The sequence below is a fragment of the Ambystoma mexicanum genome, chromosome 2p, assembly GCF_040938575.1.
Source record: "Ambystoma mexicanum isolate Mex_15411 chromosome 2p, UKY_AmexF1_1, whole genome shotgun sequence".
Taxonomy (NCBI): domain Eukaryota; kingdom Metazoa; phylum Chordata; class Amphibia; order Caudata; family Ambystomatidae; genus Ambystoma; species Ambystoma mexicanum.
Window position 1 is genome coordinate 577,460,093 of NC_090923.1, and position 20,917 is coordinate 577,481,009.

At 42.7% G+C, this 20,917-nt stretch overlaps 1 protein-coding gene across 4 annotated transcripts in view; it reads left to right on the plus strand.

Moving 5' to 3' along the window:
- DOCK3 (dedicator of cytokinesis 3) overlaps positions 1-20,917 on the plus strand; it is a 2,582,899-nt gene that overhangs the window by 1,838,455 nt on the left and 723,527 nt on the right. For all 4 annotated transcript variants that reach the window (XM_069644069.1, XM_069644070.1, XM_069644071.1 and 1 more), the window contains one exon: positions 12,975-13,102. In XM_069644069.1, the coding sequence (XP_069500170.1) occupies positions 12,975-13,102 (128 nt within the window). The remainder of the gene's footprint in view (positions 1-12,974; positions 13,103-20,917) is intronic.

Genomic DNA, 20,917 nt, shown 5'->3' on the forward strand with positions numbered 1-20,917 from the left:
ACAGCTGTTACTTTAAAGAAGACAAGGTGTTTATTCAATGTTACAGTTGATTGGGCTGATAAAGGCAAAACTATTATCAACAGTACTATACAGAGCTGAAGTCTAGGCCTATGCAGGTGTGTGCTGGCTACTTAAAATGAAAATTGCATATAGAAAGCTGTTGGTGTTGGCTCATGCTAACCCCTTTCCTTGAGTAATGTGAATTTGGAAAAATTACATTGGAGTATATTAGCAAACAAATAGAGCCTGCAACTTTAGGATTAAGCCTCTATATTTGTATTTTTTTTTTTAATTCAGATTTGTAGAGCGCACGTTAGCCCGGGGGCATTGTGGCGCTTGTTACAGACAATATCTTAGTTACATAGGATACAATATTTACATACAAATACAATATTTACAGTAGACATGTACAAATTAGCAATGCAGTATATTTACGTGGGTTCACGAGAGTTTCCTATTAATTTGCAAGGAATGAGGTTTTCAGTTTCCTGCGAAAAATCGAGAGTGAGTTTTCCGCTCTAATGTCTGCAGGAAGAGCGTTCCAGGTCTTGGCTGCAATGTAGGGGAAACTTAGACCTCTGGCTTTGGCTTTTCTGATGCGCGGGATGCAGAGTAGGTTGGAGTATTGCGTCCTGGTGGGACGGGAGGAGGATGGTTTGAGGATGGTTTCTGATAGATAGGACGGGGCAGAGAGAGAGAGGCATTTGTGTGTGAGGGTGAGGATTTTGAGAGTGATCCGCTCTTTGACCGGGAGCAATTGGGCTGAGTGCCTGGCATGGGTGATATGCTCTCTTCTTGGGATACTAAGAGCGGCCGGGAGTGCATTGTTCTGCGTGACTGGTAGTCTGTTTAGGTTTTTGGCTGATGTGCCTGCCAGGAGTGCATTGCAGTAGTCCAGTTTGGCCCCAATGGTTGCTCTAGCCATAGAGAGGCAGTTGGGTTTAGAGAGGTAGGACTTGATGGCGTTTATGAGTTTAGTGGTGTGCGCAGATGAGGAAGTGATTGCGCTGACTTGTATAGTCATAGATAGTGAAGAGTCAGGTATACTCTCAGTGTTGTTACAGCTGTGGATATGGGAATGATGGAGTTGTCAATGGAGAAGTTAGCGTACAGTTTGTCATGTTTGTCTAGGGTGTTCTGTTGACCTAATATCATGATTTCAGTCTTGTCTCCATTGAGGCAAAGGCCATTAACTGCCATCGAAGCCTTGATGATGGAGTAGATTGTGTGGAGTGCCTTGGCGTCTTCGTTGTATGATCCTGAAAGGGGTAGAAGTACTTGTGTGTCGTCCGCGTTGTTTGTGTATGTGAGGCCGTATGAGTCGAGTTTGTCAAAAAGGGGCTTGGTGAACAAGTTGTAAAGTGTGGGTGCAGTGCATGATCCTTGAGGGACCCTGCAGTGGATTGTCGTGGGAGTGGCATTGGCGATGTCCGAGAAGACTTTCATGGCTCTTCCCTCTAGGAAGGAGGTGATCCAGAGAGCTGATTCTTTAGTGAAGTTGGCTGAGTGTGTGAGGAGTGAAGTGAGAGTCTTGTGATCAACCAGATCGAAAGCGGCTGAGAGATCTAGAAGGAGCAGAAGAGCAGGCTTGCCTTTGTCCATGATTTGGGTGATCTGACTCTTCAGATCCACCAGGGCTGTTTCTGTGCCATGTCCTTTCCGGAAGCCTGATTGCCTAGTCCCGAGGATGGAGTGGGTTTCCAGAAAGTGTTGGATTTGGCAATGTGCGGCTTTGTCCAGTAGTTTCAGGAGGAATGGCACTGTGGTTATTGGTCTGTAGTTGTTGGATTGGAAGGGGTCGAGAGTAGGTTTTTTTAGGAGAGGCCAGACCCAGGCCTCTTTCAGGTTAGCTGGGATGATGCCTGTTTTAAAGGATGCATTGATGAATGCCATAAAGAGTGGCGCAAAGCAGTCTGCGCAGTCTTTGATGAGTTTTGGTGGGTAAATATCGCCTTTACAGGGGGAAGGTTTGAGACATTTTAGTAGGTTGATAACTTCTGATTCAGTGACGTCCCTGAAGGAGAAGTCAGGTATGGCGGGCTTGGACGAGGTGGGTGGGGTGTTGGTAGGCTTAGTTCCTGTCTGTTGAGTAAGTGCTTTGCAGTGGTCTTTGATTTTCTTTGCAGCGCTAGCAGGAGTCAGGGTTTTGTGGTTTTTGGTGATAGGAATAGAGAACTCGATGCAGTTGTAGTCAGTCCAAGGCAGTGAGGAGTTAGAGGTGATAGTGGAGAGGCAATTATGGTCTGCAATCCAGTCAAGAATGCAGCCTTTGGCGTGATTAGGACTTTCTACTTTTTGGGTGAAGCCCAGGTCATTGAGTACCTTGGTGAGAGTGACTGCAGATTTGTCCTTAGTATCGTTGAAACTGAGATTGAGGTCTCCTAGTAGAAGGGTTTTGGTGGAGCTTTTGATATTATTGCTGAGGATGTGAATGGTGGTTTCCTGGGAGTCTGGGGTGTTGCCTGGGGGCGGTTAAGTAGGTGAATTATAATGGTGCTGTTGGGTGACAGTGTGAGTTTGGCAGATAAAAGGTCTGAGTTGTTGGTCGAAAGGTGACTGATAGGTCGGAGCTGCAGGTTCTCCTTGTAGATGAGGGCTACTCTGCCTCCAATTCGATCTGCCCTGTCTTGTCTGAGTATGGTGAAGCCAGGTGGTAGTGCAAGTGCAACGGCGGGGCCTGATGCTTCATGTAACCATGTTTCTGTGATGGCTAATAGGTCAATGTTATTGTTGGTTATGAGGTCATGAATATCAGATGCCTGAGCTGGGAGTGATCGGACATTGAGGAGGGCACATTTGATGTGAGGTGTGTGTGGATTGTTTGTGGAGGTGCGAGTGGTGGTTGTATCTGATATGTTATGTGAGGTGATATTGTGGGGTGTGGCGTGGTTAGTGGGTGGTAGACTGTGGGAGAGTGGGTGTCCCATGCAGCGTTTGGATATGGTGCGGAAACTCAGTCTATAGTTTCTGTATTCTGTGGGAAGGGGTAGTGTGCTAACTTCTGTGGTCTGTGTGCAAGCTCGAAGTCTTTCTAGTCTATGCATAATTATGACGCAGGGTGTGCGAGGTGGCAGGGTTTGTGTGGTATCCAGGTTAGCGAGATGCTTGGGGTAGGGGAGTGGGCTTAGTGGTGTGGGTATGAGGGAATGGAAAGGAGTATAGAGTTGGAGAGCAGTGAGTGTTGCGAGGAGAGTGAGCAGCATGGTGGTGGCAGTGGTGAGCTTGCCTGACGCTATGGGCATGATTGTATGCTGGGCGGGGCTGTGTGTGGAGGAGGACACAGTCAGGTTGGTGGACCTATCCTGAGGTGGGCAGGAGTGGATAGGTTCAGGGTGGGCTAAAAAGCATCCTGGTACTGGGAGGTATCAGTGTGGCTTATGCGCAGCAGGAGGCACTGGCAGGATCGCAGATGAGCGACTATAAGGCACAAACACAGTTCAAATGTGGTCTGGGAGCGACTATAAGGCACAACACAATTCCAGTGTGGTCTGTGAGTGACCATAAGGCACAACACAATTCAAATGTGGTCTGGGAGCGACCATAAAGCACAACACAGTTCAAGTGTGGTCTGGGAGCGACCATAAGGCACAACACAGTTCAAGTGTGGTCTGGGAGCAACCATAGGGCACAACACAATTCAAGTGTGGTCTGGGAGCGACCATAAAGCACAACACAACTGAAATGTGGTCTGAGGGCGACCAAAGGGCACAACACAATTCAAATGTGGTCTGGGAGTGACCATAAGGCACAACACAGTTCAAGTGTGGTCTGGGAGCGACCATAAGGCACAACACAGTTCAAGTGTGGTCTGGGAGCAACCATAGTGCACAACACAATTCAAATGTGGGCTGAGGGCGACCATAGGGCACAACACAATTCAAATGTGGTCTGAGGGTGACCATAGGGCACAACACAATTCAAATGTGGTCTGAGGGCGACCATAGGGCACAACACAATTCAAATGTGGTCTGAGGGCGACCATAGGGCACAACACAATTCAAATGTGGTCTAAGGGCGACCATAGGACACAACAATGAGTAGTTTAGGCACTGTGCTGTGGGTGTAAGGTGGACAAGACAGATGTTATAATTATGTTGAGAGCTAACAGCAGCCTAGACATGTGCAAGTTTAGGCCATGGTCATTAGACTAACTAAACGGGTACTGTTATACAGCAGGCAACAATGGAATGGTCAAATAAGTTAAGCAAATACATAACAGTTGACTCAAATGCAGTAGGGTAACACCTAGATTCAATATGAAGGCAGTTTGGATGAGGCAATTGACTGTTGTGCTGTGGGCGTTATCTAGGCAGGGAGCGAAAGGGCAGTATAGCAGTGAAGGTGGTATAGGCAGTTTACAATGGCGGCTGAGAATGCAGTGTAAGGGGCCAGCCATGTGGATTAACTTCATTGTTTAGTTCCAAATGCAGACCCAGTGAGGGAGGGCTCTTAAGTGTGGATATACCATGATGACTGACACTGTTAGTGCATGGAGCCGGTTGGTGTCTGTAGCAGTGGGCGGCACTCTATGGTGGTAGTGGTAAAGTGCGAGGCATTGGGCTAATGCATGAAGGGGCATACGCCAAAGGTATATAGAGGATGGTTATAGTGCTTACCAAGTCTCCAAACCAGGTTTCAGCAGGGGGGCTGGCCTTGGCCTCTGGACATTCTCTGGACAGGCTCAGGACAGGTGTAGGAAGCCTTTGTGCCAGTGCCTTCGTGCACTGTAACGGCGTGCGCCTGAACGGAGTATGATTGGTGCCTTAATGATCGCTGGCAGCCAATCCGTGCTTCTGGTGCTATCAGATGGTGATCTCAGGCAGGGACACACATCCTGAAGAAAGAGGCGACCATCTTTGGAGGTGGTTTGCATTGTGGGACCTTATGGAAGCGTAGGTCTGGCCAGTGGCAACGGTGGAGGTACGGCGTTTTTCTGGGGTAGATCAGTCTGTATACACAAGTATACAAAATAAAGATGCTTCCATCCACTTTACTCCCTGCTGTGGATGGTCGGCACGACTGCAGGGAGGGATAGCCTCAGGGCTTACCTTCCGTCGGGTGTACGAATAGCTGAAGAGGTGCTGCTCCGGCAGTGCAGGCACGGGCGACTCCGTGCCTGCAGGAGCAACAATGACAACTTAATGTTTTCTATCGATCTATCTATCTATCTATCTATCTATCTATCTATCTATCTATCTATCTATCTATCTATCTATCTATCTATCTGTTTTTTGTGTAGCGCAATATCACCCATATGCCTCAGAGCGCTCACAGTGACAAAACAACAGAAAACCAGAAAACATACAGAATGGCACTATAGGAGGAATATAGAGGACTGAAGAGCTTCACAGAGTTTTAGTGTTCGCCTTTGTCAAACAGGTGTGTCTTGAGTTGTTTCTTAAGTACAGTGAGGGACACACTGTTATTGATCAGCTGGGATGTGGACTTCCAAATCATTGGTGCCCAATAGGCAAAGTTTGTAACACCTACTCTTTTCAGATTTTTTCGTAGTTGATGTAAGTCGTGCTTATCATTAGAATAAAGGTCTCTTCAGAAAGGTGCCTTCGTTAATTTTTTGACAATGTAGTTGGGTGCGGTACCGGATAGCCATTTGAAGACTATTTAATCCTTTGTTGGACTGCCAGCCAATGAAGTTTTCTCCTGGCTGCTGAGATTTTCTCCCGTCGACTCAGTCCAAGAATTGCCCTAACTGCTGCATTTTGTATAGTTTGTATTTTTGTAATGTTGCTCTTAGACGTACCCATCAGAAGACTATTAAAATAGTCTAGTTTTGAGTTAATTATGGCTCCCACAATCAGAGCTAGATTTTGCTCAGTTAGGTATGGTCGGATTTGCCATATCAGATTTGAAAGGAATGCACATGTTGATTTTAAATAAGACACATGTCTTTGGAAAGAGAGAAGCAAATCCATAATAATTCCCAGAGTTTTAACATGATCCGATACTTCAATGTAGCTATTATTAAACTTAAATTTTGTATATTGTGCGTTTAATTTTTCTATTTGCTGTACCAAGTATCAGAGGTTCCGTCTTTGCTTCATTGAGTGCAAGAGAGTTAGTTGCCATCCATTTTTGCATGGCACTAAACACTTCATTGACACTATGTGCATCCTTTTCATAAATACCTGACAGTTCAAATACCAACTGGGTGTCATCGGCATAGTTAGTAAACCGGACACCAAGTTGTTGGAGCATGTCACACAGCAGTTTTGAAAAAAATATTTTAAAGTATGGGGACAAAAATGATCCATTTGGGAGGCCACAGGTCAGCAACGTTTTAAGGGAACAGAAGTTTCCCTTTGCCACTGCAGCCATCCTTGGAACCAGGAAGGATTTAAACCACTTTGTTGCGAGTGGGGAACATCTGACAGTTGTTCTCAGCCTCTCGGCCAGGAGATCATGATCTATGTGAGATCAAAGGCTGAGGAGAGATCAAGCAACAGAAGTAAAACAGTGTTTCCTTGTTCAATAATCCCAACAATGTTAGCCTGTAGATCCAGAAGGGCTGTCTCCGTGCCATGTTTTGCTCGATAACCAGATTGCTCACTGGCTAATAGGTCATTTGTTTCTAAGAACTTTTGATATTGTGAGTACACAATCCTGTCAATGTTTTTGAGCAGTCAAGGCATGTTTGTAATAGGCCTAAAATTGCCAGGTATTGACGGTTCCAAGTTCTCCTTTTTAATAAGTGGAGTGATCCATGCCTCTTTAAGGTCCACTGGGACAAATGCTTCTTCAAAAGTTTGTTTCACGAATTGAACTATGCAGGGTGCTAAAGTGTCTGCAAAATCCTTAAATAAGTTGGTGGGAAAGATATCCCCCTGAAAGGAGGAGGGCCTTAACTTGTGGATGACCTCCAATACCTCTGACACAGAAACCTTTTCAAAGGAGAAAGAATCTGGTTGGCTTTCCGGTTGGTCACTCTTGGTAATAGGTGCGGTGTGGAGGGTATTCTTGGGGTCAAGATATCGTTTTTTCTGGGCTTCGATAGCCTGTTGTTGTTTTCTAGTTTTTGTGGAGAAGCCGTCATGTATTGATTGACACCAAGCGTTACTCCCTTGAGCTAGGTGGCCAGCCGGAGGATTTTACAATTCATTGAGGATTCAGAAGATTTATTTGGATTCCGACTTGGCTTGTTGGATTCTCTTGTTAAAATGTTCTGCTTTGCCTGAAAAATAGTCATCTTGTTGGCTTTTGCAGCTTGTTTGTAGGATGCTATTGAAGGTACGGATGGATATTTTCTTCAGTGGCCCTCAGCTTTACGCTTAGCTCATCTGGCTTCTAGGATATCACTAGAGAACCATTTATTCGGATTAGTGGGTTTATTATTTTTTTCTGATTTAATTGGAGTCAGTGCATGAAAGGCTTGGTTCGTGGCTTTCCTAAATGACTGGGTAAAGATGTCTAGAGACATGTATTGTTGTAGCGAGGGCAAAACAGGGGAGATCTTCTTCTTGAAAGCTTCACTGGTTACTGCCTTACAGTTACGCCAAGTTCCCAGAGGTTTGCTCTTAACTAAGTGCGATATCTGTATAACAGCAGTGTGACATGTGAAGTTAACCAAATAATGGTCGGACCAAGCGCATTCTGTAATTGACGTGACTGTTATTTCCTGGTTTTTAACCAGTATCCAGTCGAGTATGTTGCCAGCGTTATGGGTGGCATTTCTTACTACTAGTTGTTGATAGTTAATGGATTCAAGTAATGCTTTAAACTCCTTCTCCACCACGTCCAAAGGATTGTTATCCCAGAGATTAAAGTCTCAGAGAATAACAAACGCTGAGGTATCCCTAGAAGGATTACCATTGCTGGCCATTAGCTGTTCCTCAAATTTTAGAGTTAATCTAGGTGGGCGATACAGTAGTAGAAAACTTATGGAGGATGCATGGTTCACATTAAGTTTGACATGAATGGATTCGCAATTCTCTAGATCCAGTGAGCCAGAGATATGTAGATTTAAGTTTTTTTAAAGATAATAGTAAACCCGCCCCTCCCTCCTCTCCCCACCGCTGTATCTACATGGATAATTGAATGACTCTCTGGCGTAGCCAGTGATATTGCATGGTGTTTCGTTTGGGTCATCCAGGTTTCTGTGATAAACAAAATATCCAGATATTTCTCTAATAACATGTCTGCGATTTCTGTGGCATGTTTCAAAAAGGAGCGAGTATTTAATAGGCAACAATTAAGTTTGCCAGCTAGAAGAGGTAGGGTATTACCCTTATCTATTTTGCTAATAGCCAAGGAATCATCACATGTTATAGACTCCTCACACTCGAGGGCCTTGATAGCTACCTCTCGAGTAAAGGGGTCAGTGGTGCCATGAGCTTGGCTTGCAACAATATCTACGGGGCAAGAGGAAGTGATGACCTATGGCATGTTTTTATTTTTATTTAATTTCTTCCTGGAACATATGAGTTGTGGTTGCCCTATTATATTTATCAGGGGATCTGATGAACTAGAGAGTTCAACTGGATTAAAACAAATGGAATATCAAACATTACTGCCCCACACTGACTTTTCTATAAATAGAATAGGGCTTGGGCTAGGAGCAGGAGTAGGGGGAACCAAAGAAGTTTCCACATGAAAGGTAAACTAAAGCCAATGATGGAAGATTGGTTTTGGAACATCATTTAAAAAACACTAAGGACACAAACCAGTCTGTCAGAATATGGTAAAAATAATAAATAAACAACTTGAAATTGGCCACTATATGAGGCTTTTTCCAAGCAGACAAAAAAGGAGGCAGTACACCCTATTCCATTTTAACCAGCTACCAACTTTAGAAGTTCCAGGAGCACGCGTAAACATCAAACCTGATCAAAGATATTGCTGCTATTGTGGAACAAAGGAAATAGAGATTTTATAACATATTTGCTGTACATTGAAAGAATTGAGGACTTCATCGTTTGGTAAATTTGTAGAGTGTCTTTGTGATGTTAACTCAGAGTGTTGATGGGAAAACTGATGAGGCAATTTTAATTTGAGCAGAGTTGCGATATTGGAAATGTGATCAATCAAGATGGTTTTCATGCAATATAATGACCCTCTTTATGTATACCAATGTTTAAGGTTGTTACTCAGGACTCTAATCATCCAATTACCTTAACATTATTATTACTGTAACAGAAAGCTGATGACACTTTTGGAAGATAATAACTTGAGACAAAGAGAGGAAAAATCACGATGTGCTGGGCAAAAACATTGATGATAATGTTAGCCTTTTATCAAGTCAAGCAAAGTGAATCAACCATTAGAACCAGATACCACTATATAGTATTAGTTACTAAAGCTCCTCGTAGAAGTGTGGGCATAAAATAATGACACAGCACATGAGCTGCTGGGAACTGATTAGTATGTTGAGCCCTTGACAGCACAGTTAAATGTGTTTAAAGCATTGCAAGCATGGCTTAAACTATCTGCTCAAGTCCAATGCCCAGTAAAGGTCATTTCTCTTTTGCTCCATGAAAAACAGCAGTTTCACTATACCAGTGAGTAAATATATTGTTTCTGGGCCCCCCACCTTGGGCTGGCATCTCTAGAGGGCCCAAGGGATGTCCAGGGGGGCCAGGATTAAGGTGACTACTTTAAATACAAATTATAAGCAGTCGAATATCTGATTATATTCCATTTTTCTATATGAAAACAGCCATATTAATCCATTTGAAAAGAGTCTGCTCTTCCTCTTACACCCCGGACATCGTTCTTAATAGCCTTTTGACTAAGAGTCAAGCAAGACCTGAAAGACACACAAACAGAGGTAGGGGAAGACTCAAATGATACCAGTGAATTCCTGTGTGCTAGTAATAAGAGCAACATGTCCACTACATTTGCACACCAGGTTGCTTAATCCAAATGTTGATATCTATGACTCAGCCTGTTGTCTATCTCCATCATCATGGAGATGAAGGCCACAGAAACAGAGGCCTTTTAAAACTGAACTAACAGAGAAGAAGGATGAATGTATCTTGAGGAGGTGGAATAGCCTGTCCAGGAGTAGAGACACCAACCTCAGATCCATAAGCAAACTGATGAAATGTCCAGGCTACCAACTAACATAACCTATCATGTGAACTAAAGAGGAGATACTATGGGGATTGGACTATCTGTAGAGAAAGCTGCTGTCAGAATGAGTGGAGGTGAAGCCCGCAAGTGCTGCAGTAAACTGGCCAATACCAGTGACACCACTACCAGTGACACAGAGAGCCTTTCTGATGACTAGGAGCGAAAACAAAAGGAACCAGGAATGGGCCTGGTGGTAACCTCACAGAGAAGCACATAATGACAATACAGAGATAGTAGGGGAATAATGGCTAGGACATTGACCGGAAGGACCAGAAGAAAGATCTGAGAAATCAGGGCAGTCAACCTCTCACAAAGGTTACATGGTGCAGAACACAGTCCAAACAGATCAAAGACTGCGGGAATGGATGCAATTTGTTTGATGCAAGAAGGGAAATAATTTCTAGTGCCAAATGCAAGAATAACAGGAGCCATAATTGAAGACTTGACCCATTTGTTCCATACTGAAGCACAAAGTGAAATATCGCAATCTAATTCAACTAAGGATTGCATGAGAGAAGTTAAATCATCTGCTATATGCTACAAAAGGAAGTCAGTTCCCAGCTTCATCCGAGCAGAAACTTTAAAGCAAGAGGAGACTTCAACTGTTTGTTACATGATAGGAAATGAAGTGCACTTTTCTCGCCACAGTATAGTAACACTTGTGAGAGCAAACCTAAATCCTTTGAGGTAACCTGGGAAATTGAATAAATACATAATGTGAACCTAAGAGAAAAAATGAAGCAAGAGAAGAGTGGACCCGTTTGTTCATTTCTGGGAAACGAAGTCCAATTTCCTAGCCCAAGTCTATTAATGATCGTGAGTGAGAAGTTAAATTATTTGATGCATGCTAGGAAAAAAAGTCCAATACCCAGTTTGAACCTAACAGATACTGTAATAGGAACGTTGACTCATTTGTTTTATTCTCAGAAACAAAGTCCTACATCGCTACCCCACATCTAATAGTTATTGTGAGAGAGAATTGAATCACCAAAGTATTACTGGAAAGTACATCAAACACCCAGAATAAGCCTAACCAAGATTGTAAGAGTAGATTTGACTGACCAGTTGTGTGCTAGGACTCAAAGTCGAACACCCAGCCCATGTTTAATGTCTCTTATAGAAGTGCAGTTAAATAATGTGATGCTTGCTATAAAAGACTGTTGCATGCTGGGACACAAATTCTAATAACTAGATCTGTAGCGATGTATGCTAGGAAGAAAGTATCATACTAAATTCAACGTTGTGAAAGACTGAGTAAGAGGCAATGGTATCAATTTGAAGAAACAGTGAAAGCATAGTTAAACCATTTTCTCCAAGGCTATTACAAGGCTCCGATAGAAATTCAGTAATTAGTTGCAAATCCATAAATAACTAAGAGAAGATTGAAAGACAAATTCAACCGTGTGTCAAGTCTGTGGCATGACTAAGGATCTGACTAATTTATTGTAAGACCATTACAGACTGAAAGGACATCAAATGCTCCAAATCTATGAAAGACTGAAGGAGACTGAAGGAGAACCTCAACCTTTTGGTCAAAGTCCCTGAACACATAGAGAGAGGAAATGAATCAATTTCTGTAAGTCTGTGAAGGACTGGGGGCAAGAGTTTATCTCAAGTTCACAAAAAGGTAGAAAAAGAGTTGAATCATTTTATTTCAAGCATCTGAATGATTGAAAGAAAAGTTTCATGTGTGTTTGTCACTGGTAAAGGAAGTTGTTTATCTTTGTTTAAGAATAATCTAGACTGTTATAAAGGATGTGAATCAGTATTTGTATATTGTGGAAGGAAGTCACATACCAGCTCCCTGTTCAAATCCGAATAAGACAAGAAGAGAGAGAACAAATAATTATTGTATGCTGGGGTGGGTAATGTGGAGAAACTCATCAGCAAAGCTAAAGGAATATCAATGGAGGGGAGAGGAACCGCTTGGATCACATGGAAACATGTAGAACAACATTGTGCTGCATGATATATTTCCATAAGTCATTTCATGTTTACATTCCACATGAGTCACATAATTTACATAATTTATTATGTTATGGAATCATTATGTATCAGTGAGGGACATGTTCTGCCTTTAGGTCAGAGGCAGAGTCTCCATTTGTTGCATAGTACACTTTGTTCGCTAGATCTATCAGTCCTCATAAACATATTTTTAGCTTTACGAGTTTCTGTTCCAAAGAGCCCACTTATGCCAATTCTGAAACAGAAAGCAGGATCCCCAGAACTCCTTTACAGTGCTTTCCATTCAATGGAGAGACTGTATGTGCGAGACCCACCGAGCAATTTACATTCAAAGGAAACACTTTCTGCATTTGCTCTACCATGTCCCTATCTTCATTTCTTATCTCGGTAGTTTGATTACTGTATTCAATAGATATCACGCTGACTTGATATAAAGAGTGAAATGTCCTGATTGGGCACATGCAAATTTCTTGCTTTTTTTAGGGATCATGGGATGGCATATTTAAGTAAAAAGCAAATTAGGATGTGAGACTGCATAGTGCTAGCATGTGTACCTGGCACTTTCCTCCATTCCCTCATAAATATGTGGCCTATGCATTGCATGTACTACCTAAACTTCTCTAGAGCACTAAAGACTCACCTGTTTCACTTAGAGTATGGTCCTTAAGGCATTAGACCGCTTTGCACTCTTTACTTACTCCCTCTCCTTCTTTCCTGGAAGCCTGGGCACTTAACAAAACACTACACTAAGTAGAGTATTGTGCATAGATGGTCCCCTGAAAGATAAAAGTTGCATTTTGATAATACTGGAACTGTGTGCATCAGTGAAGTGCAAATCTGTTTTTCTCAACTCTGTACTAGTAAATAGTTGTCTTTCTAAATTTCTGGAAACCTGAATAACTGAATCTGTTTCTCTTCCATAGAATCACGGCGGATCCTGCTTCCTGTGGTGCTTCATCACATTCATCTCCATCTGCGGCAGCAAAAGGAGCTTCTCATCTGCTCAGGAATCCTGAGCAGCATATTCTCCATCATGAAAACCAGCTCTTTGGTGAGCTCTTAATCCACAGATTCCATACATAAGCCTTCCACTGAGAACTTGATTTCCCAACTGCAAAACTCTCAACTACTCTGCCATTGACGAAAGACTTTGCATACTATTGACTCCTTACTCCCTTGTTTGTGCCTCACTCATCAGTGTTCTTTCCCTTTCCCTCTGTCTTGCCAAGCCCTACCCACCTAGTGTCTGTAAGTGCCCCATTCCCAGCCTGCCCTTCCCACTTCTTTCACCTGTGTGTTCCTCCGGCCCTCTTCTGGGGGTATGGAGACTAGGTGTTGAGCCCTGTTATGACCTTGGGATTCAGATTTCAAGAATGGGGTGATCTAGCACTATTCCAGGAGTCTTTCCTTTCCAGAGTGTTGTAAGCAGAGGCCAACCAGGCAGATCAGCTCATTTTGGGGATGCCACTTTTAGCAAAGATTTTCTTTTTGCTACTTTCCTACCATAAATGTCTAAGTACGCTCTTAGTTGTTGCTTTGTTTTCTATCCTGACCTAACTTTTTAGAAGGGGAAGTAATTAAAGCCTTCAGCATTACTTTCATTACTTTGTGCTAATCTTTATGGGGAGACTGATCAGGGCATAAGACTATCAGTGCTGACAAACCATATCCCTATTTAAGGATTTCTTGTATTTTTACAACTGCACACATCACCCTAAAGTGAGGGTTAGTATACTTTCTATCCTTATATCTTTTTCCTCTGTAAACTCTGAGTTACAAATACATTGTGACCAGTATAGGCTGATGGCAGTGGATGTTGTCCTACCGTGTTTTGAACATTTTATTTGTGCACTTTTTCATTTCCGACAATGACTACTAAGAGTGGTTAGCACTCTCAGAGGCAGTGCCATACAAGTTTTGACTTATATGCAATGCCCTTTCAAGAGGAAAGCTGCTGCTGCTTTCGTGGGTTAAGTGATGGTCTATGTGTGTGGCCAAATGTTGGGGCTGGGCCTGTCTTATACCAGTGCACATCCTGCACATTGAATGTCTGTTGCTGGGTCGAAGGTGCGGCCAGTGGCTTTCTATGATTGCATAGCCACTGCTAGTTTGAGTGGTGCAGATCCTTATGACTGGTAGACCTTGGCAAGTTTCTCGTCCGAAGGAGGATTCCTGCAGCCATTCTGCAGATCTTTGTTGTAGCCTAGACCGCTACAAAGAAGAACTTCCCATTACTGATCCGAGGATGACTCTTGCAGCTGACCAGCACCACGTCCAGGTGAAACCCTGCTCCTCTGCCTAATCTTAAGAATACCCTGGTCAGTGCTTCAACCCCTGCTCCAGGGTCTATGCCTTCTGAGCCTTCACAAATGACCCTGGACCAACCAGTGGAATGACCAGCTTTCTCCTGGGCTACTTCGATGCAGCCGTCATCCTTCCAAGTGCATCCTTGTAACTTGGAGGATCTTCAGTTTGTACTACAAGACCCCTGGTCCTGCATTTCCAGCCTCCTTGCATCAACCTAAACTATGCAGGACCTGCTTCCTTTTTTGTCAGTTGAAGATCACCTATTGCCGCGTGGCCATGGTGACTCCAGTCACAATCAGTCTTGTTCGATTCCCAAAGGTGTCTTCATTGTTTCTTTGTAATGGTGTTCAGCTGGAAGGTTCCAGGAACCAGAGTTCAGGCACTATGACCGACCAAAATAAATTCCTATGTCCGAAAGTGACCTCTGCACCTGCGACCCCAAGGCCTTTGTCAACCTGACAAAGCACAGAAGACTGTGTTCCCAAAGGATGCTGGAACCTCAGCAGTGGGCTCTGGTGAAATCAGAGATAGCGGGTAAGTTAACATACCAGTTTATTTCACCCTGTCCTATCCCCATATCTCTCTTTTCTGACTTTGGTTGGTGGAAACCTACTAGAAAAGTATAACTTTGGAACTGATGACTTAAGGGAATACATTCAAAAACCATCTTAGGGCTGGATTTACTAAGTGTGGGACAACTGTTTAATCGCTGCTCTCCAATATTTCTGCTCGACTGTATGCATCTGATGTTTACCTGTTTACACTGATTATTGAATCAAAAGCTTTTTATCTTCTCCTAATGGTGAATATATACATTCCCTGAAAAAACCTTAAAGTGCATTTAAGTTGTGTAGATTGTTTAACGCAGTAAAACCCTTGAAATTCAGCAGATCTCTGAAGTCATGACTAGCTTAACTCAGCGCGCTCCGTTGAGGTCCCCCATAATGTTATGTCCCCCATAATGACATTATGAAACACTTCTCTTAATATATATATTCTCATGGGCTTTGCACCAGGAATGCATTGAGTTAAGCTGGTCATTACTTCCCACATCCTCTGAATTTCAAGGATTTTGTTGCATTAGATCTGTGCGTCTTGACGGCACCTTAATTAAGGTTGTTCAGTAATTCAGTAAATTTCAAGGGATTTGTTACCCAATATTTTTGTTTTACGAGCCACTAGCCATGGCCTTTGGCCATGTCTGCTGCACTTGTTCCCCCAATATGTCTCTTTTGGACCCAGTAGGTGGCCATGGCTAACATGTGTTTCAGGCCCACTAGCCAGGGCTTTGACCCTGGCCAGTGAGAACAGCCTTTGGTCGTGTCCACTGTATATTTTAAAGCACTACCTTTTTTTCTTACTCACTAGCCATGCCCTTCGCCCATGACCCTTGAGATATATCTATAATTTTGGGAGAAGCCTGTCAAATATTTCAACAACTACTGGATCGAATAACCCCAGACTCCTCCCGGAAATTGAGTCAACGCTTTGTGCCGAAGTTGTTTCCGTCCAGTTTTTTTTGCTGTGCAGAAATGTGGGCATTTTCTCTTTGGGGAAATTAATTTGAATAGGCAAAATACAGCATATGTTTGCCTTGTTACTAACTTTCTCATTTATTTTTTAACATATTTTTCTCAAAAATGTCAAGTCGGGGTGCTAGGGGGGACGGATAGGTGCTCATAATGTGTGCATAATATCAGCCAAATACATCATGCAAGTCAAAAGTTATTAGAAATGCAATTTTTGGGTTTCCTATGGAACTTGATACTCATTTTAACTATAGTGTGGTGACTGCTGCACTATAATATATGCCAGAGCTCAAATTTCAGGGGCACCGGGCGCTAATTAGCTCCTGCTTTCCACTACATTGCGCCTGGTAACATGGTGCCCTGTGGTCTTCAGGTGATGCTATGAGTGCCTGCCATTTTTCCCTATGCAATTGTCTGATGACTCTACTAGGTTTCAGAGGCCATGCACTCACAAATCTGCCCACTGGCTGCAAGTAGTCTAATAGTATGTGTACAGAAGTGGACAGCTGGCTTAATGGACTGCCTCGAGGATTGCAGCCACTGAGCAGATTAATGGCTGCATGGGCAGCTGGCTTATTGCACCCAAGAGTGTGTCAACTGACTGCAAGTATTGTGATAGTATGTGGACAGAAGTGGACAGGGTGTGTGACAGGTGGCTTGTTAGACTGCCCTGAGATTTGTGGGTGTATCATAGTCTGTGCAGTGGATGTGAGTAATGCAATAGTATGTGAACTTAAGTGGAAAGGGCTTTAGGTGGATGTGTTATGTGTGTGGGTTCTGGCCACTGGACAGATTCTTGGATACTTCACTGTAGTGTGCTGTATTGGTTGTGGGCAGTCAGTAGAGTCTTGTAACAGTATGTGAAGTGAAGTGGATAGGACCTGACCTCAGGCAGTTGTGTTATATGTGTGGGTTGTGGTCAGTGGGCAGATGTTTGCGTGCATGGCTGTGTTATGCTGCAGTGGTTGCGACCAGGCCCTAGACTCTTGGGTGCATGACCGGAGGCTATAGGCCAACGTAGTCTGTTGTACTCTACGATGCAAGGAATGTCAGCCTTGACTTTACTTGCATCACAATTGACTAGAAATAGTCCTTCAAGTGTACGTAGGGTGACAGTGCTACGAAACTCATGCCTTCTTTAAAGACTGTGCTGCCAATGTCAATCAATGCTTGATCTAGTGTTAGACCTTGAGATTTATGAATAGTGACTGCGTATACTAGAGACAGAGAAAATGGTTCTCTGCATACATACATGTCTTTGAAAAGAAGAAATTAGGCTATTGAGCATTCTATCCTTTAAACTTATGAAAGTTTGTCAAAGTGAAAGTTGACAAACTGAATGCTGTTGTCACGTGTGTATATCTGGAAACCAACAACTGTGGCCAAGTGCTCCATTAACTAAACCTTGCTCCACGTCAAGGTTACACGTTAGCATTACTATACAGTTTAAACACAATATTAAAATGTTCTCCAAACCAGCTGTGTTGACTCATAGTTACTGTCATACTGTGCATGTCCAGTTTGTCTTTGGAGTAAATTTGCACTAGTGGTTGCATTTTTGTTTTTCAGCATTGTTTCAGTGAATTGTGCACAGCTTGCAAGGGTTGACATTAAGGACATACCGTTTACATTTTTGTGTGCTAATTGTTCCATGACATCAGTACCACATGTGTTATGCATGTATAGCTCGTGAGGGAGACTGCCATTGACGATAGACTATGCTTCGTTAGAAAGTACACCAATCTGAATGTTGGCATCAGCGAGGTCTGCAGACTGATGCATGTTTCAGTTGGAAATGTTACCAGAGATTTATATTTCCTATGCCACCAAGTGTCTTACGGCAAAGTTTGTGTCCTAAGGTTTTAAAAATAGGTTCACTGTTCAATGGTGTTAATTGAAGAAGATCTCCGAAAATAATAACGTGTTTTCCTAAAAAGAGTTGTTCGTATTCTGTTTTAAGGACCTCTTACAATCTTGAGGTGAATCAAAGCCAACATTAGGTTGGAAACCATGCTCACCTCATCTATTAGAAGCATTTTCATTTGTTTCAAAACTCTGTGCAGCTCCATAGCAGCTTCTGCTGAAAGTTTGTAGCAGTCTAATTTGTTTTGGTGTTCTATTGGAATGAATAGCAATCATTTTAAAGTAACACCACCTATGTTGTGGGCAGCTAAACCTGTGGGGCAGTTACAACATCTGAAATGTTGTTGTTTGTCAATTGTTGGAGGAACTTGCTGATGATTTTTATTAAGAATGTTTTGCCGGAACCAGCTTGACCACTTCCATACAGGAGTACAGGTATATAGTTTTGACAGGTACAAGTTTTAGTTTCGTGCTGTATACCATGTTTAATTTCTTTAGTTACTTTTAGGAAAATGATATGTTGCTCATTGTTTAGTTGTGATTATTTCAGTAGACCAGTGTTTTCTTAAGATTGCTCATACTGACACAAGGTGTTTTCTACTTCAATCATGGCTAATTCTGCCTCATTTGCTATGAGTGGCTGTCCACGTGGTTCCTGGCTTCCTGTAAGAGAAGGTTGACTGCTCTCAGGAGTGTTTTCATTTAGTTGTGCTTGAAGTTCTTCTTCTTCTTGGCATGTATTGTCCAACATGTTTTGTATTGTGTAAAGTTTTTATCTGTTATAGTGCTTTCACTTGCATTGAAAGTACCTTCATAGGAAGCATGGGTGTCCAATGAATCTTGTTGCAGTAGGGACATGTAGTAAGGTTCTCTATGTTGAGGAGTTGTTAATGATAGCTTCATATGATTAATTAGGCTGTGTTAGGTAAGTTTAACCAGGCTTCCCTCACAACCTTTCACTATGTATTTTTCTTTTTTTCTCACCTGTTTTAATATTATTTTTGTATGAGGTGGTTTGGGCTATGTGTTATAGGCACATGGATTCCAAAGCAGTACTACTGTTTGGGTAGTATGTGTCCAATACGTTGTATATCGAAATGTCCTGGCTGTTGGAATCATTTTTGGCTATTGTTTCTATGTCTTGGTACGATTTGAGAACTCTTTTTCTGGATGCAGCAGGATCAAGGCTTAGCCAGACTATGTTTTCAGATTTCCAATACAAAGCGGTGCCGGTTAACTGGTCTGCGGCTTCGTCAGAGCCACATTCTCTATGGAAGAGCATTTTTATGCCAAAGCTGTATAATTTTTGCGACAGTGCTTTGTCCAATAATATGCCATCCCAGAGGTCTTTCAGCTCTGTTTTCTCTGCTTTGGTTAAGTAGGCTGTGACTTATTGTGCAACTGCAGTGGAATTGTCTGCAATGTACTGCACATCTATGTTTGCAATTCATAGCAGTGCAATGATTGCACTGTAATCATTGATGTACTTTAATGCTTCAGTTCTTTTTATGCAGTGTGTGCTCTTAGGTGATTTGCATTTCACACTGTGTCTAACAGAAAACATGAAGCTGTTTACTTGTCCTTTTGCTGAAACTAGTCTAGGGAAACCAAAGCAGCATTTGGTGTAGTATTTGCCTTTGTTTTTATATTTGCACTGACAATACTTGCCAAACTTGTGTCTCTGAAACCACACAATGTGTGCATGTAGGTCACTATATGCACTTTCTGAAGGCATTTCACAAGTGACATATTCATGAAAGAACTGCAATACAGTGGCATCACTGTCCTGACAAAATTTAGGAGCATATTTAATCCACAAAAGCATGGGGATGTGTGGTGCTCCTCTGGCTTGATATTCTTTTCTCCAAAAGAACTGTTGCACTTCTCAGAGGGAAATCATTTTTTATTATAGATGAAGTGCAGCATGGCAATAAAGCGATAATGGAAGTACCTTGACACATTTACAGGGTCAAGAGAGCAAAGTCTCTTGGTGGTTTTATGTCTATCCCTGCTTTGTTTTCATTTGCTATGCATAGGAAATTGTCTTCCCATGCATACTCAGCACAGTTTAAATTGAGAAACCATGCGGATGAGCCATGGTTTCGTAGCATACACCATACTTCTGCATGATGTTGAAACCAGTATACTTTCATACCACGCAAGTTTGCCAAGAGATTTGTAATATTTGAATGTAAAACAATCTTTCACTTGTACCTTTTGAAGAAGCTGCATCACAGACATGTTTAGAAAATTGGAGCCTGTGGAATATGTATTCAACGTTAGTCTGAATCTGGGGTCTTCAGAATACATTCGTAAAGGGCGGTATTCTGATGCTGTTATTTGTGTGCAACTTTCATCGTACCTACCACCTTTTCCAGTACAGTAACAGTAGAGGAAAGGCTAGTGCTTCTACACTTTTTTCCCATAGGCTGATTGGTGATCCTTTGGCTTGCCGCATTTCATAAGTTATGGTGTCTTTGGAATGCAGTGGGTGAATTATATACTCGTCTAAAATATTGGAGGCTGTAGTAGGATCTAGAAGTTCAAATTGGCCAGTTGATGAGGAATCCTGAATTATTTTGGTGGTTTCTCTAAGGTTTTCTTCAATGTTTATTTCTTTGTAGTATTCATTGTTGTCTTTAAGATATTGCATGGCTTCTCTAACTTTGTTTAAGTCTAGTAGATGCGGGCACATTTTTTTCGGCCTCATCACGAGTTGGGCAGTATTCCGATGTAATATCCGCTGAGCGCTATTGTTGTGTTTGGCGTAAACAACGCCAGATCAAAGGTCAGTGTGCACGCGCACACGGCCTTGGCGTTAATGCAAATAGCGTCCAGTTAAAAAACCGGCAGCTAACCCGAAAATCCAGCATGCATTGCGCTACCAGCGAGCCCCCGCACTATTGGTACGCACTAATAGGGCTGCGGGAAATGCGTCACCGCCGGAATGGGAAATATAGCGGTGGCCATTTTGGAAATCACAATCCACTGAAAATCGCAGCCCCTGGAAGCCATCCACTCTTGAAAACCTAGAAAAATGTCCCAGGAGCCTATCAGGTGCAGGTAAGTCTTAGACAGGGTCAGAGAACCCAAGCTCTCTGACCAAGAACTTGCTATAAATGTTGAAGAGGTCATGGGCCATCAAGAAGAGCTGAGCTGTGAAGAAG